The sequence below is a fragment of the Poecile atricapillus genome, chromosome 4 (genome assembly GCF_030490865.1).
Source record: "Poecile atricapillus isolate bPoeAtr1 chromosome 4, bPoeAtr1.hap1, whole genome shotgun sequence".
NCBI lineage: Eukaryota > Metazoa > Chordata > Aves > Passeriformes > Paridae > Poecile > Poecile atricapillus.
Genome location: NC_081252.1, coordinates 68,604,770 through 68,619,971, shown reverse-complemented (window position 1 = coordinate 68,619,971; position 15,202 = coordinate 68,604,770). Strand labels below are relative to the sequence as shown.

Below are 15,202 nucleotides of genomic sequence, written 5' to 3'. Positions count from 1 at the left end.
ATCTTTCTTATCTTTAAGGAAAACTATAATTGGATAATCTTTACTTAATGTAAACTTCTAAAAGCTGGAAGCCATTTCAAGATTACAGATTAACTGTGGCTACCTGTGAGAACATGCTTCAACATTTTGATGAATTCAGGGTGGATAAAATCAAGCGTCTCCAGTATTTACAAAACTATTTTGGCAAAGAAGCAACCGAAAATTTTTCACACAGCCTTCAAGAAAAAATGATAACTTTACTTTTAGTGTCCTTGTCTTTCTTATTACCCCATGAGCCAGTCATATGGCTGGAAGCAAATAGTGGTTTTAATTTTCTTTGCAGACAGAGTGTTCTCTGGCTCCTGGGTTAACTTTAGCACTGTCAGCTGCAGAAAGGAATATATTTTCAAAGTTCAGATAATTTGATTTCGGTATCCTTTTTACATGTGCAGATATCCCTTGTTACAAGCTGTGCAGCTGTCTGCAGAGAAATCAGCCTGACAGTGATTATCCCCCTTCCACTCTGTAGTAAGATACAAACTATTACAAATATTTTTATATTTCTATGGTTTGAGGCATCAACAGCCACAGAGAAAATATGCCCTTTTAAACCAAGTTTCTACTTGTGTTCTCAATTGAAAGAGGAGCAAATATATTCCTGGCAATACACAACGCTTTTGTCTTACCATGGCAAATGATTAATTACTACGCCTAAAATTTGGAAAAGGACACAAATTTCCTGTCACAATCAAATGGCTTGTATGAGCCAGAGTGGATACTGCAGCCATCTCCTTGTCATTGCTTTCAAAATGCCCAACTTTGTGCATTTTTCCTCACAGAAAATGAGGATTTCTCTCCAGCACTAGGCTACAGAGATTCCTAGGATCTGCACTGTTTGCTGCTGACCCTCATGAGCCCACCATGAGCAATTAAGAAACAATTTCTGGGTAAACTACATTAAGCTTTTTGGCAATTATTGCTATTACTCTGATTAATTTAAAGATTTTTCTCCCCTCATTGCAACAAGTTCAGAAACTGGTGTTTAAGAGGAGTAACTTGATTTTGTCCATTAATAATAGTTCCCAGTTACAGCTGTTGTTACACTCCACATAGGGACATCACTAAATAATTGAAAATATCTCGATAATATTTGCCTTCAGCCTTGGAGAAAATGCCTGTCCCACCTAACTAGAAAGCCCACAGATTCCAGACACTAGAGAGACTAAAGCAGACAGCTCACATAAACATATGGCAAAACCCATCCTATTTAATTACAGAAGAATAAGTAGATAGCAGTTTTCAATCAGTTTCACTGCAGTTTGTAGGTCTTTGGGGTGCACTGACTTCTGAATGGTCTACAAAACTTCACAAGAAAAATAAGCATATTGTCAATAGGCTTCAATTTAACTATATGAGGGGCTAAAGTTCTGCTGGTAAAAAATGTATATGTCTGCAAATGGAAAAGATTGAAAACCATTGACTGAAAACCACTGGCTACTCTGGCTGTTTGGGTTTGTTTTTTTTTTTTAGGAAGACTGGAGTTATGCTGTAGAAATGCTTTCAGAAGGATCTATTTACCTTTCCCTAGTACTGAAAACATATTTGAGCGGGGTTTGCAATGAAATTGTGACTTTTGGATTTAATGATGATGCACAAATGGGAAATGGTGCTGAATGAAGGGAAGGGCACATATCCTGACCTCCAGCAAGGCTCTAGTTTGGAGAAGTGAAGCCTTAAGGGACCGTGGGACTCCTGCCTTGGACCTACTTGTGGCACTTCCAGCCAGTGTCCATGGAGTCAGTGGAGTCCTGTCTCTCTCTACATCACAGGGAAGCTTTCAAGCCCCTCCATCATCAGAAAGCAACACTGTAGGCTGATAAAAAGGGGTGAAAAACAACCCCCTTTCCTCAGCTGAGCATCCCAGATCCCTCCACTATCAGCAGAGAGAGACAAGCACCATTAGAAGAAACCTAAGTTCAAAAAGTCAGGTTTTGGAGGCATATTGTTCTTATCAACCATAGCTCAGATCCACCATGTTCCTAAGTTAGGTGTTTGCTAACTTCACTTGAAATCATGTGAGTTTTTCAGCCTACATGGGCAGTAAAGTGTCACAGAGAGGAGATGTTCAGAGAGGGTGGGGAGGTTCTGGAGTCACACAGTTAATGGCAAATCTGGGGGTAAGCCTTGGGTCTTCTCCTTAAATAAAAACCTTTGACCTGTCAGTGAATCTTTAACAAGGTGCTCAAGATCAGTGGTACCTGGCACCCAGGGCTTCCAAATGCTTATTAATGATTCATCTGATCCATTGACCTAATGCAAAATCAGCTGTGAAAAGCATGGCAAACCCATGCAGGCCTTGCAGGCCTGGTACCCTTGTCCCCCAGCAATTTTCTGGTCATGTTTTAAGTGGGTCAGGGCTTCCTTTCAGATCACACAGAGCCAATGTGTTAAAAGTATATGCAAAATAATTGGGCCAAAGTGCAATAGAGGACAGAGCCATCACCTTGATCTGGAAAAATGTAACATGAGCAATTTTTTCATATAAAAAGACAAAAAGGAAGATAATTTCTATCACAGGAAAAGCTCCCAGCATTGAGTTCACTTCTCTTCTAAGAAGGCTACAGGATATTTGTCCAATATAGGAAGAAAGTGCTCTCATTTATTAAAAACACCAATTTGCCCATCTCCCCCAGTACCACCTGGACCACCACCTGCCCCTGCCCATGGCAGCATCCCAGCTCCTCCAGAAATACTGTTTGAACATTGCAAACTGCACTACAACTCAAGCAATCAATTCCCTCCCTAGGAAAGAGGCTGCTAGAGCATCACAGTGTTCCTGGAATGTTTGGAAATACTTGTCAAAACACGACTCTGGTTTCATTGTTAGTTCTATTAACATTCAAACATTTCCCTTGTTGATTAAAGGCATTGGCTCCATGAAATGTCTTAAAGTCAATGCCTACCTGTCTCCTATCCAATTTCTTATGCAACTGCTGCTTTCCACACCACAAATGCTTTTCCCTTAATGGTGAATGAAATGATTTATGCCACAATTACTGCGCAGAGGCCTTTCGAGGCTGTCGGAGGCCAAACCTCCCTGACCACAGGTTGCATTCTTCATCATGTTTGATCTGGATGTCCAGCACACTGCGTGAGGGGAATCACATTCCTGCAAAAGCACAAGATCCCTGAGGCAGTTATCACTTTATTGTGACAGAGCTGGACATGGTCCCACAAGCTAAGCTGCAGACCAGGAGTTGATATTTGGGAAAGCATTTCGCCTTCCTGGGCTTTGGAATGACTGAGTGTACCACAGGGATAATAACACTTAACTATCCCCTACAGGATTATTTCTGTTTGTAAAGACCCTCAACCCTTTTTCCTCTTCAGAGCTGCTGGACTTGCACACTGAATCTGGAATACATATGTATGTTTGCATCTTATTTCAAAGGCCAATAAAAGCTGTAGAGTCACCCAATTCTGTAATATGTCCTGTATATTTAAAATGCTGATACATGTCTGATCCACCCACCCTCTCTCTGCAGCAGAATACACCCAGAGCAGAGCTCTGCTTGGAAAAATAAAATTCTATTGGAAAAATAAAACTACCATAGGAATTGCTAGAAGACAGCCATACAAATCAAGCTCTAGATGTGGCAGGGCTGGTGTCAGACACAGCACTGGCTTGAGGGAGCATACAGTCTGTATTAAAGCAGAATTGAGTGTGACTGAATTGTCCTCATATTCAAGCTTCCTCCCAAGTAAGTCAATCTTCCACTGATGAAGGGCTTGCCTGAAAGTCATAGCAGCAATGACTAATATTGACCACAATTCTGCTGTCCCTAACAGATGAAAGACCTGACCTTGTACTTATTTTAGGAAGTGGCTGCTTGTTCTGAAAGTTCCCATGCCACTCCCTGCTCATCCCTTTCCCTGCCTTGGAATGGGGCAGAACAGGGGAAAATCCCTGGAAAAAGGAGAGCCACTAGGCCATACAGTGGGGCCAGGACCTGGGGAAGAGTCCAATGTGTGTGAGCTCTAAAGGGATGCAGAAAGGAGAAGTTTCTGTAACAGCTGCTTCGGGTGAGCAGTCAGGGTGAATGGGCAGCAGCAGGCAGCTGGTGCCCACATCCAGGAGAGAGGACTTCCAGGGCAGCTGTTGGGCTCCCAGAAGCTCATCTTGGCAGTGTGTGATTTCTCCTTACAGGCACCAGGCTGCTAAGGGATAAACAGGCTGTGGCTGTTTCCAATGCCCCTCAAAGCGAGGTGCCTTGCTACACCCACAAGTGCAGCCCTGCTGCACACACATTTGCCTGAAATATCCTGTGTGCCCATGGCATGAAGAGGCCTGGCAGGCAGCAGTAATCTGTCTTGTCCCCTCTGTTGCCTTGGTTTACTACAAGGACAGGCAACACCCAGCCCATGCAAGTGATCAGTGACACCTCTGAGAGCCACTTGTGACCCTGGAGCAGTGCCCTGGCTGCACACACAGAGCTGCTGTGCTGAGTCAGCATTATTTCAAGGTCTGATTTTAAATCCTTGCTTCTCACACCCTCCACAGGCTTGCTCCAGTTTTTTTGTTTTTTTTTGGTTTGGTTTTGATATTTTTTTTTTTTTTTTTGGTTGGTTGTTTTGTTGTTGTTGTTGTTTCTGGGTTTTTTCCTCCTCTATTTCTCCAATTGCCTCCTTTGCTTTCCAGGCTGACAAGTTATTTTACCTCTGCCAGCACCTCCCCACACACAGCTCTTGCAGAAGAGATCCAGCGTGCCTCTCCAGTTCACTTGTTCCTTCTTATTTCACTTCAAATAAAACAACTCACTCCTTGCAGAGCCCTCTATTCCTTGTCTGTTCCATGCAGTTCAGTGGGAAACAAATCCAACAGGGTAAGATTGTGTTGCAACCAGCTCACAGACAGAGAGATCCTTCACAAGGTGCTTGACTGCTCACAGTGTTTACCCTGACAATCATTTGGATCCTTAATCTCAGCAACAATGACTTTTGAGCTTGAAATTCAATAAACCAGCCTGGAACTGCAGTTCTAAGGGCTGGCTAGCTAATAAAAAGCGGTTTAGCTGTTCCAATGCGCCTTATTGATATAAATGGGTAGTGACATGAGCTCTGGAAAATGTATCCCAGTGCTGGCATCCACTGATGCTATTTAACCCTTGAATGCTAAGTGTGAACAGCTTGGGCTTCTGCTCATGCACACTGATACTGATCCCTGAACCGATATTTCGATTCAGTTTTATGTGAGCTCGTAGCATTCAGTTGGGCTGAAGGAGCAGCCTGTTACAGCACTGTGAGGCCACAACACTCAGTCTGGCTCACAAGTCAGCTAACGAGACCCTGTTTTGATAAGAAATATTTGGCAATATTTATTGTGTGTACCTAACCTGATATGATTCAGCAGCTCGTGTGACCGAGTCTGATCAAATTTGCCAGCATATTAAAATTTGAATTAAAGCTTCACCTACTTCATTGCTCTGCTCCAACTCAGTATTGATTCAGGAATTGCTTTCTGCTGGTTAAGGAAGCAGCTCCTGCAAGTATCAGATGTATAGGGGCACCAGTCCCCGGTGTAATTTTTGCAAGATCCTTGTTGAGCCCTGCACCAGAGCCTGAGCCCTCTGCCTGCCATGGTACATCTGCCAGCTCAGATGTGCAGGGGAGAGCTTTGCACAGTGCACGAGGGGGGTTGCAGGGGAAGGGAAGTGATCACACGCTTTCTGACAGCAGTGTCACCAAGGGTGACACTGCCATGAACAAAGCCCCTCTTCCTTCATTCCTCTCCAGAGCCTCAGTCCCAAGGGCTTTGGGACAAGCTTCTGACAGCCTGTCCCATCCCCATCTCCTGGACAGAGAGGCAGAAGGGACTGCTTAAAGCATTCACACCTGCTCCATTTTTTTTTTTTTTTTGACAGCAGCCTTCCTTTAACTTGATTTGAGACTATCAACAGGTTGCACTTTCATAGAGATCAGCAGCCTCCCTCTGAGGTAGAGCTTTGGAGAGGCACAAAGGGAGGGAGAGGGTTTAGCCATGCAAATGCCCCTAGGGTCTGCAAGGCTCCCCAAAAACTGTCCCAGGGCAGCCAGTCTCAGTGGCTGAGCCCCCAGTGGGGTCTGGGCAGATGGAGGTGTGTGACAGTGACAGGCTTGGAGCTACTCACTCAGAAAAGGGCAACCACTCACCATCCCCGAGCTGCTGAAAGGGGGTTGATTTTCATCACAGACAGCTTTGGATATTAAGGGGATAAACAAATATAAAGTTCTGGGAAGGGAATTCTTATAAAGGGTAAAAGGAGAACAAACATGCTGGCAGAGAGAATATCCCTGCATGGAGGGAGGTGCATGCTCCTAGCCTGAGGGGGAAGAAAAACTTTGGTGTAATATATGGCTTATGGCATAACAGTGCTGAAATAAATGCAATGGTGTTGTGTAGGCTTTACTAGCCTATGTACAAGGATTTTTTTTTTTTTTTTTTTTTTTGTAAGAAAGTGGCTGAGACACAGTCCAGAGCTGCAGTTTTTGCTGCACAGCATTACATCCTGGGCTCTCTTACGGTGGCCAGCACAGTGACAAAGCGGCATCAAAAAGTCTGTACTTAATTGGGTCTGTGCTCCCCAACCACCACATGAGTGTTCTGCATGGTTAATAAATGGGAAACCTAAAAATATCCCACTTTAGGGAAAACTGCAAACCTGAAAGTCCTTCATACAGGACTATCTCAATACCCATTTGATTTCCTGTTGTAAAGGGCTTCCAAATGTTATAAGTTCTTGTTTTTTTTCCAAATGAAAACCAGTTTAAAACCATTAAAGGGCTGAGCTAACTTGATCCACGGTGCAGACCTTTACATCTCCCAGCAAAACTCTCCAGGTTCAGATGGGCCATTTCTATCCTCTAGGAGCAGCATGAGAGTGTTTGCCCTCACCTGACAGAAAGGAACAATCACGGTGGCACTTTTAAAACTCAGCCACAGTGTGAAAAACCACACTGATTTCTCATGGACATTTTTATTTTATCTGAGGGCTTAACTTTGATTCTCCTTTGCTGCTCTCCTCTTGGAAAATTGGGGCAGTAATAGCAACAATACTAACTCTTACTAGCAATAGGAATAATGCTACAACAACAATCTTGCCCTAGTGGCTTTACTTGAGAGCAGAATTTGGCTCTGCTTTCACAATTTTGTCTTCAAGATAGTGACGCCAACAACTCCTTGTGCAGTGTTATACTTACGCTGCTGTTGTTAATTTTTAGTGATTTTCTGGCACCTCTAGCACAGCAGTTATGAGAGCAAACATCGTGCAGCTTGACGTACTGCCAAGCCTTCTCTGTGACGGTGAAATAAGCACATTTTATTTATATGTCTGCATTTCCCTCCATTGTTTTCATTTAAAACCGACAGTGTCACTGGCGAGGGTCTCCGCTGACATGTAGGATTTCCTCGCCGCAGCCCCGTCTCAATGCTTCCCCACACAATGCCACAGTATTGAGATGTCAGAGTCTCTGTGTTTGATAAAGGTGTCAAGACAGATCCCTGTTGCAGCGACAACAGTGCGAGCTCCGAGCCCTCCACGGCGGCGAGGAGCGATCCCCGCGGTCTGCCCTCGCTGCAAGCCAAACCTCCACACCGCCCAGCTTTCCTCCCACCCAAAAAGGCTCCCCACGACTCTTAAGCAGGTTGGTTTCTTGGGCCCCTTCTGCAGAGCATTTTCAGCTCTGATAATATTTGCGTCTATTTTCAGCGAATGAGCTGCTGTGTCAAGTGGGATTAAAGCAGAGCTCTGACTTCTCTGTATGAGGCAGCTCAGCTCGCTGTCAGCAGTAACTGATGCATGTCGCTTCAGCAGCTCTGCCGTGTCGGGGGTCTCTGAGATGACCACAGTACCCCAAGCCATAACTGTGATAGTGACTAGATCGTCCTAATCGTAACTGTAAATGGGACTAGATCCACTTGGTCAGACTTTTTATTAAAATAGCTAGTCCAGCTGGCAGAGGAGAACATGCAGAGTGGCGTGGAGTCTGTGATTAGTCCCATCAATGTACCACAGCGATTATGGGTGTGGGGGAGTGAAGTCAGGGCGCTCCAAGCGGGTGGCTTCACTTCGGGGTACAGAGTGGCAGCCATGCGGGGGGAATGGGTGCATGGGCCATTTGCTGCCCAAGTCTCAGGCTGAGCCCAAGTGCTGCACGCACAGAGCTGTGCCCAACCCACGGATCCCGCTTCCCGCCGCCCCTCTCCAGAAAACGCGCTGTTCCAGGGCCAGGACAAGGGGACACGGGGGTGACCGCCGCGGCGCACGGTGCCACTCGGGATCCACCGCGGGAGCACCGCGCCAACTTTCATCTCACGTCTGTGGGAAGCGGGTGCCGCTCCCCCCGAGGGCTCGGCGGGCGCAGCCCCGCGCGGCCCCCCCGCTCAGCCCCGGGGCCGGGCGCGGAGCGGAGCGGGGCGGGCGCGGCCCCCGCGGCGGCGGGGCGGGGCGGGGCGGGGCGGGCGGTCCGGCCCGGCGGGCGGGGACACCGCGGCCGCCCCGCTCCGCTCCCGCTCCGCGCCGAGCAGACGCAGGAGCGCCGCGGCGGCGGGCGGGCGGCAGCGGCGGCTCCTGCGGGCGCTCCCTCCGTCCCTCCCTCCCTCGATGCGCGGTGCGCGGCCGGCCCCGGGGCTTGCGCAGGTAGGCGCCCCGCCGCCGCTCGGCGCACGGCTTCGCGCGGCCCCCTGCACTTTTTTTACTGCTCCCACCACTTTTTTTCCGCCTTTTTACTATTATTTTTCCTGTTCCTCCTCCGCGCGGGCACCGGGGGCGGGGGGTTTTCTCATCCTCCTCCCCGCGCTGAGCGCCTCTCTCCCTCTCCCGGCAGCGCGGCGGCGGAGCGGAGCGGTGAGCGGCGGCAGCATGCGGCGGCCGGGGGATGTCTGAGGCGGGCGGTGCGGCGGCGGCCGCGCTGCCCCGGCGCCGCTCCGGAGGCATGCGGGCGGCCTGGGGCTCCGTCTGGTGCCTGTGCCTGGCGGCGGCCGTCGGCGGGATGCCGGCGGCGAGGCGGCAAGGCGGCGGCAAGGCGGCGGCGAGGAGCGGCGGGCAGCCGGCAGGTAAGGGCTGCGCGGCCGCGCACACACGTGCTCTGCCGGGTTCGGCGCTGCCGGTCCCCGTCCCGGAGTGGAGCGGATGGATGGAGGCGGCTGTGGAGCGGGAGTTACGAACGCGGGGCCGGGGCGGCTCCACTTCGCCGCGGCTCGGGGTAGTCTCAGAGGCGCCCAGGAGGGACAAAGTGCTTTTAAGAGGATTTCTGTCTGCCAGGAGCCCTCTCCCAGCGAGGCAGTGCATGGGACACCCCGTGGGTAACAGCTGGGAAGATGCTTGCGTGCGTGTGTAGCGGCGCGTTTTCGGCGCACATCGGAAATGCTCGGACTGCGTGTGTTCGCTGGGAAAAGTAAGGAAAGGTCATTTATAGCCGTGTCTTGGGAGCAAAAGTGGAGTTGCCACAAGTCCGCGTCGGCACAGGCTGGTTTGCAGCTGAGTAAGTGACTGTGCTGCGAAGGGAGCTGCGTTTCGGGGGAGCCGGGGACGATCTCCCCTGGAGTGGCAGCACTGCGGTTGCAAGTGAAAAAAAGTTAACACGTCGGACAAAAGCTGGGTTTTGTTTTTTTTCCTTCTTCTTTCCAAGTAATATACGGCGGGTTTGAAACATCGTGTCTCTCTGATCCGCCTCAGCTGCTACCTGAGTCCCTGTTTATTTTTCAAAGCTCTTTAATGGAAGGGAGCCCCCTCGCAGCCCCCCGTCCTCCGGTTTGCATGTACCCGGCAGAAAGTTTCCATTGTTCAGGAAAGGGTTTGAAGCCTGTTTGCCAAAAAAGTGACAGGGGAATAAATGGACTTCGTGGAGGCTGGGGGGTGAGGGGCATTACTTTCATACCCCTTTTGGTTAAAGCTATAAATCACACCGGGGGTTGGGTTTGTTTTCAAGAAAGTCCTAATAAAACACCACATTCTTAGTGTAACTCGTTTGGCTCATTTTTCACAGCCAAAATAATTGATTTATGGGGCAACGTCGCAGGGACTTGGTCAAAGCAGATGAGGTCGGTGTGCGGAAGGCAGCGGGCAGCCTGTGCTGGCCACAGCGGTGCGAGTGACAGAAGCGAAGGGTCCCCAGTTCTCTGTGACTTAGCCTGAAGTGCGTGGTAGAGCTGTCACTTCAGGCACAGTCGAGCCCAAGGGGTTGAGGAGCAGCCTCGGTGGCTGCCTCAGTGGTCCCTGGGCTTCCACCCTCACTTTCAGCCCATAGCTGGGGTTGATGATGTGTTGAAGTGGTGTTAAACCCTTCCCGTGCTCTAAGATACTTCTGCAAGTTAAAGCTCTGGGACGCTGTTGGAATTGTAGCAAGTGGCATACTCGGAGGTCACACGGAGGGAAGCATCCCTCCGGTGATGACTGTGAAGTGAGTGATGGGTTGGGATTTCCAGGGGCTCCTGTGGAAATCTTCGGGACAGGCTGTCTTACCTCCCGGTCAGCTTTCTCCAAAGCAAAGGTGGCACTGTCAACTCCCTGGAAAGTGGGATTCCTCCCGGAGCCGAGAGGGGTCCCGTCAACCCCACCACCTAGCAATGTCTTCAGGAGTTGTCCCATCACTGTGAGCTGTTGAAAGCTCATGTGGACGGGAACTGTGGGGAGAGAGAGCTTTTGAGTGCCTTCTGAAGTGGCTGTCCCAGCATCTTCCACGTGCGTGGGGAAGGGTGAAGGCAGTGCCGCTTCCCCAGCTCTGTGCCAAAGGCAGCGGCTCTGCGGCCGTGAGGGCACCCGCTGCCTGGCCGACCTGGGGGGGAAAAGGTTGTGCAAAAGAAACTGTAAAGAATATAAACCTTCAGAGCCAAGTAAAAACACATTTTACTTTTTCAGTCTTTTTGAATTGAATGGTAAAAAGCAAATTCTTTCTCCTAGTCAAATGGGCCATGGGGTATTGGCTCATTACTGAGGGTTGTTGTTCGCTGGGCTTTGCATTTACAGTCTAAGGCCTTATTTTCCATAAAGGGGCTTGGAAGGATTTTTCCCCAGTGATCTAATTCTCCACACGGGGCTGTGAAGGCTATAACAGCTACTGCTTTGTGCCTATACTCAGCTACATAAAACACACATTGAAGGGAGGCATTCTCGAGGTATGTGTATGTTTGCTAATATGAATACTGGCTATTAGCGGAGGTGGAGGGGGTGCAGGTTTTAACATCTCCGCAGGGAGGTGTTCGGCTGTTGGCAGGAAGGAGGCAGATGGCGGGGCTGTTGCTGAATAGAAGCTAAACTAAAAACACCAGGGGCCTCATCTGGGCTGAGTTTCTCTTCTCTCCCGTTCTCGGGGCTGCTGCAGGAAGAACAATGTCAAATTTCCCCCCTCCCTCTTTTTTTTTTTTTTTTTTTTTTTTTATGAATGAAAGTAAGAGAGGCGAGGCAGGATTGAATGTGTATGTCATTCAGGGGCTATGACAGAGATGATTAGGGAGGTCAGTGAACTCCTTTGCAGCCTTGAGCATGCGGTCACTCTATTCAGCAGCCACAGAATAGACATCAATATAAAAAAGCCCGTCCAATTTGCATTAGTATTCAGATAAAGATATTACTTCGTACGATTTGTGAATGTCAAGTAATGCTGGCTGTTTTCTTAGAGAGCAGCCCGACTGAAACAGCAGCATTTAACTTTTAAGAAATTCTGATAACCATCCTGTCTCCTGTAGCTGGCTTGTGTGTGTCTGCACACACTGTATGTGAAAAAGGCAATTTCTGGGCTCTTTAGGATTTGTGTTGCACTAGTTAGCTGCTGAGGCTGAGTGCATTGAAAGAGTTGTATAGAGAGCTGCTAATGTTTGATCAGGTTTGTGTGGGAAGGGGAGGGGAGAGCTCTCCCAATCTGTCAGGAGCAAGAACCGAAGTTTCCTTGTGCAAGGAGTGGAATTGTCACCCAGAGTTAATACTGCCCAGGCAGGTTTTTTTGCCAGAAGAACAGAACAAGGACCATTTTGGGGTTTTGCTGAAGTTTAATGGGAGGGCATGCACAAATTCCTGTGACTTTTTTGTGTGCAAAGAAGTGGTGATGTTGCGGCTGCAGTGTTTTTCATGCAGCTGATGGCAACTGGGCTCTTGTAGCCTTCCAGCATGAGCTCAGTGAGGGGTCCAAGGTGTAGGGTACACCTAGGATCTGTGTCACCTTGCTTTGTGTATCTGAGTGTTTCAAAGTTCATCCTGAAGTTCTAGGGGTATTGAAGTGAGTGCCAAGTGGCACTGGCTGTTCCTGGAGCTGGCCTTGGGGTTTATGCATACAAACCCTCTGCAAGGAGTCTCTCATATATTGATGGTGCTGCTTACTTTGTGCCCTACACCAGAAGTGTTTTAGATTCAGTGGGCAGCTGTGAGTGATAATTTTGAGATTGAAAGTTGATCCATTTGTTCTCAGGAGCAGGAGCAGCTAAAGAGCTAATTAAGTCTTTAATATTGAGACTATCATATTTTACTATCGGCAATAAAATAAGAGGATACAAGTAAATTATGATGAAATATCGCTTCTTTTTAAAAAAAAATCAATTTCTTACCTAGCAAACAGTGAACTAGAATGTCTGTTCCAGTGCAGAAATGGACTCAATGTATTCAGTAGTGGCTGTATAACATGATGTCTTCTACACATACTGACAAGGGTCATTCCAATTAAATCTGAGGATTTTTTTCTTTTAAGTAAGACTTTATTAGCAACTGCTGAGTGGGAAACGTGATGAAAGTAGATCTGAAAATTGTGTAGCAAAGTGTTGATCTGCTAATTAAATCATGCAGTTAAAGTAAGCTGCTCTGACTGGCATGTTAACTTTTACAACTCCCTCCAGAAAAATCCTCAGTGCTGTTTGGGAAGGTGAACCTGTCCTGAAGCCTGACTGAACATGGGTTTTGAAATTAGGTGAATGCCAAAGAACTCTTCCTTACAGCATTCCCACTGTATCCAGACCATTTCCATACAGAGGGATGCAGTCTGCTGGTTGCACAAAGCTGAAATTTTTCATAAACCTGGAGGAGGGTTCCCCCCCCTTCTAAAAACCAAATTTTTTCCTTTTAAAATATGGTCAATAGCAGTGAACTTTGGTAGGCACCTAAATGCTTAGAAAGCTATCCTTTCTGAATATTTACTGTGTCCATCTGCTATTCACTGAGGGATCCTAAAGGATACGGAATCAGCCTGGCTTCTGAGCAGTTAATAAAATTTGCAGTTTATAAAAGTATTGGATCAAGGTGTTTCTGACAGTGATCTCTTGTTGGCATGCAGAGCTGTGACTGAAGGCGTTTGCTGTACCTTAATTTTAGCTAAGGTTAGGGCATGGCCTGCTGGTGGCTTTTTTCTGGCTGGCCATTGAAGTGTGTAGGATTCAGTGCAGGAGCCTGAGCATGTGCCATTAGGTTTAATGGAGAAGTGGCTGTGTTATCATCATGGTTTTAGCTTTCAGCAGTTTTTACTATATATAAGGTAGACCCATCAGGCTTAGAACAAATTCAGATATTTATACTGAAAATAGAGTCAAAATTCCCTCCCTAGTTTTTTCCAGTTCAGCTGAACGTGATACACAGATAAACAATAAATCTGGCTATTTTTCTTCTGTTTCGCTGTTTGAATAGATTTCTGTCTTATCCCTCATGGGCTGCATGCTCGTAACCTTTCATGTGTCCTGGAAGTTTGTCTGACTCTGCATACCTGTTTCTTCCTTTTTTTTCTGAGCCTTAAAAAACACTGCAACCTTGAAATTGCCTGCTGACTCCAAGCCACTCAACAGAGTGGTTTGATGTAGCTGTTTCAGTGTTTGCCGTTTCATCTCTTTTAATAGCGATTAGTGATAAACTTGATTCTACATGTACCAGACTGTATGCCAGAGAGGATAGTGGCTGGTAAAAGTTTGCTTTATACTGGGGGTTTTTTTCAGCAAATGGGACTCTGGTTTAGCACAGCCATTCATTGTATGTGGCAGCAGTCAGCCCAGACTGTAGGAGGAGTAAATCTGAAAGGACCTCTCTGCAAATGCTGGGTTAAAACCGTGTCAGAAGATGTGTACAAAGCCAAAAACACCTTAAAATACCTTGTAATGCCCTGAATTTTTTTTCTTTCGCCTCCTGCACAGCTTATCAGTTCAATGCTTTCCCCTCTTTTGGCTGTTTATCTGGTGATCTTGTTTAAAAATCCAACTTTTTCTCTGAAGTCAGGCTGACTCCCCTAGTGTCCCCTTTCTCATATGCTCAGAGCTCAGGTTGCCAGGTGCCACAGATGTGATTTAAAACTCTGTACGTGTGAAGAAGAGCTTTTATTCCTGCAGTGAGTGCTGTATTCCTGGTGTGCTTCCCTGTAAAGTATCTGCTCCTTGGTTTGAATGACCAGGAAGTTTCTGCAGTATCAAAAGCAAACAAGAACAGTGAGATACAGGCTGCGTAAAACCTTTAGTAAACTTAGTAGTTAAAATGTGAAAGGTAATCAGATGTAAACCTGCCCTATTATTCTGATAGGCTATCAGGGCTTTTGCCTTCAGGTGAATAGGAATTAGCCAGGAGGTAGTTAATTCAATTTTATCTTTTTTGTGCAGTGACACTCAGATTACTCAACGTAGCAAAGCTATTTTTGAAGAATAGCAGCACAGTCAAGTGCAACAAAACATTTCTCCAGTAACTGCTTCAGTTTCAGATGTATTCATCTCATAAAGGGGTGGTATTTATTGCAGAGGTGGAGGTAGGTCTGGTGTGCTGGCCTTGCTTTCTCAAATCCAGAGAGCAAGGCAAGATAACGAGTTGGTTAAATAAAAGGGTTATATTAAAACTTGGAAGTAGATTTCTTTATCACACAGAACTGTATGCAAAACAATTGCCGTGTGCTTACACGTTTAGCATCTGTGAGATTTTGGGACTGTGCCATTTCTGCAGGTTGTGAGGGGTTAAAAGAATTAATAACCCAAGTGAGAAGGGTTCCAAGTTTTCGGGTGAGGAAAGGACGCGGCCCAGGATCGCTGTCTGGGAGCAGGCACTGCTCCACCGGCTGCTGCGTGTGCCGAAGGCTCTTCCCTGGGAGCATCACAGCCCCAGGACCCCAGCACTGCTGTTTGCACAGTGTGCAAACCAGGGGTGTCCTCTGACCTACTGAACTACCTGCAAATGTCATGCTGGCACATGGCAGCATGTTGGTTTGGATTTTTTCCCCTCATTTCTTTTTCACCCAAGGA

At 47.3% G+C, this 15,202-nt stretch overlaps 1 protein-coding gene across 4 annotated transcripts in view; it reads left to right on the top strand.

Annotated features, from left to right (window-relative positions):
* The first annotated feature begins 8,525 nt into the window (after positions 1-8,525).
* The window catches only part of FGFR3 (fibroblast growth factor receptor 3), a 55,079-nt gene continuing 48,402 nt past the window's right edge, over positions 8,526-15,202 (top strand). For all 4 annotated transcript variants that reach the window (XM_058838668.1, XM_058838667.1, XM_058838666.1 and 1 more), the window contains exons 1-2: positions 8,526-8,654; positions 8,842-9,070. In XM_058838668.1, coding sequence (XP_058694651.1) covers positions 8,893-9,070 — 178 coding nt within the window. In that variant the 5' untranslated portion in view covers positions 8,526-8,654; positions 8,842-8,892. The remainder of the gene's footprint in view (positions 8,655-8,841; positions 9,071-15,202) is intronic.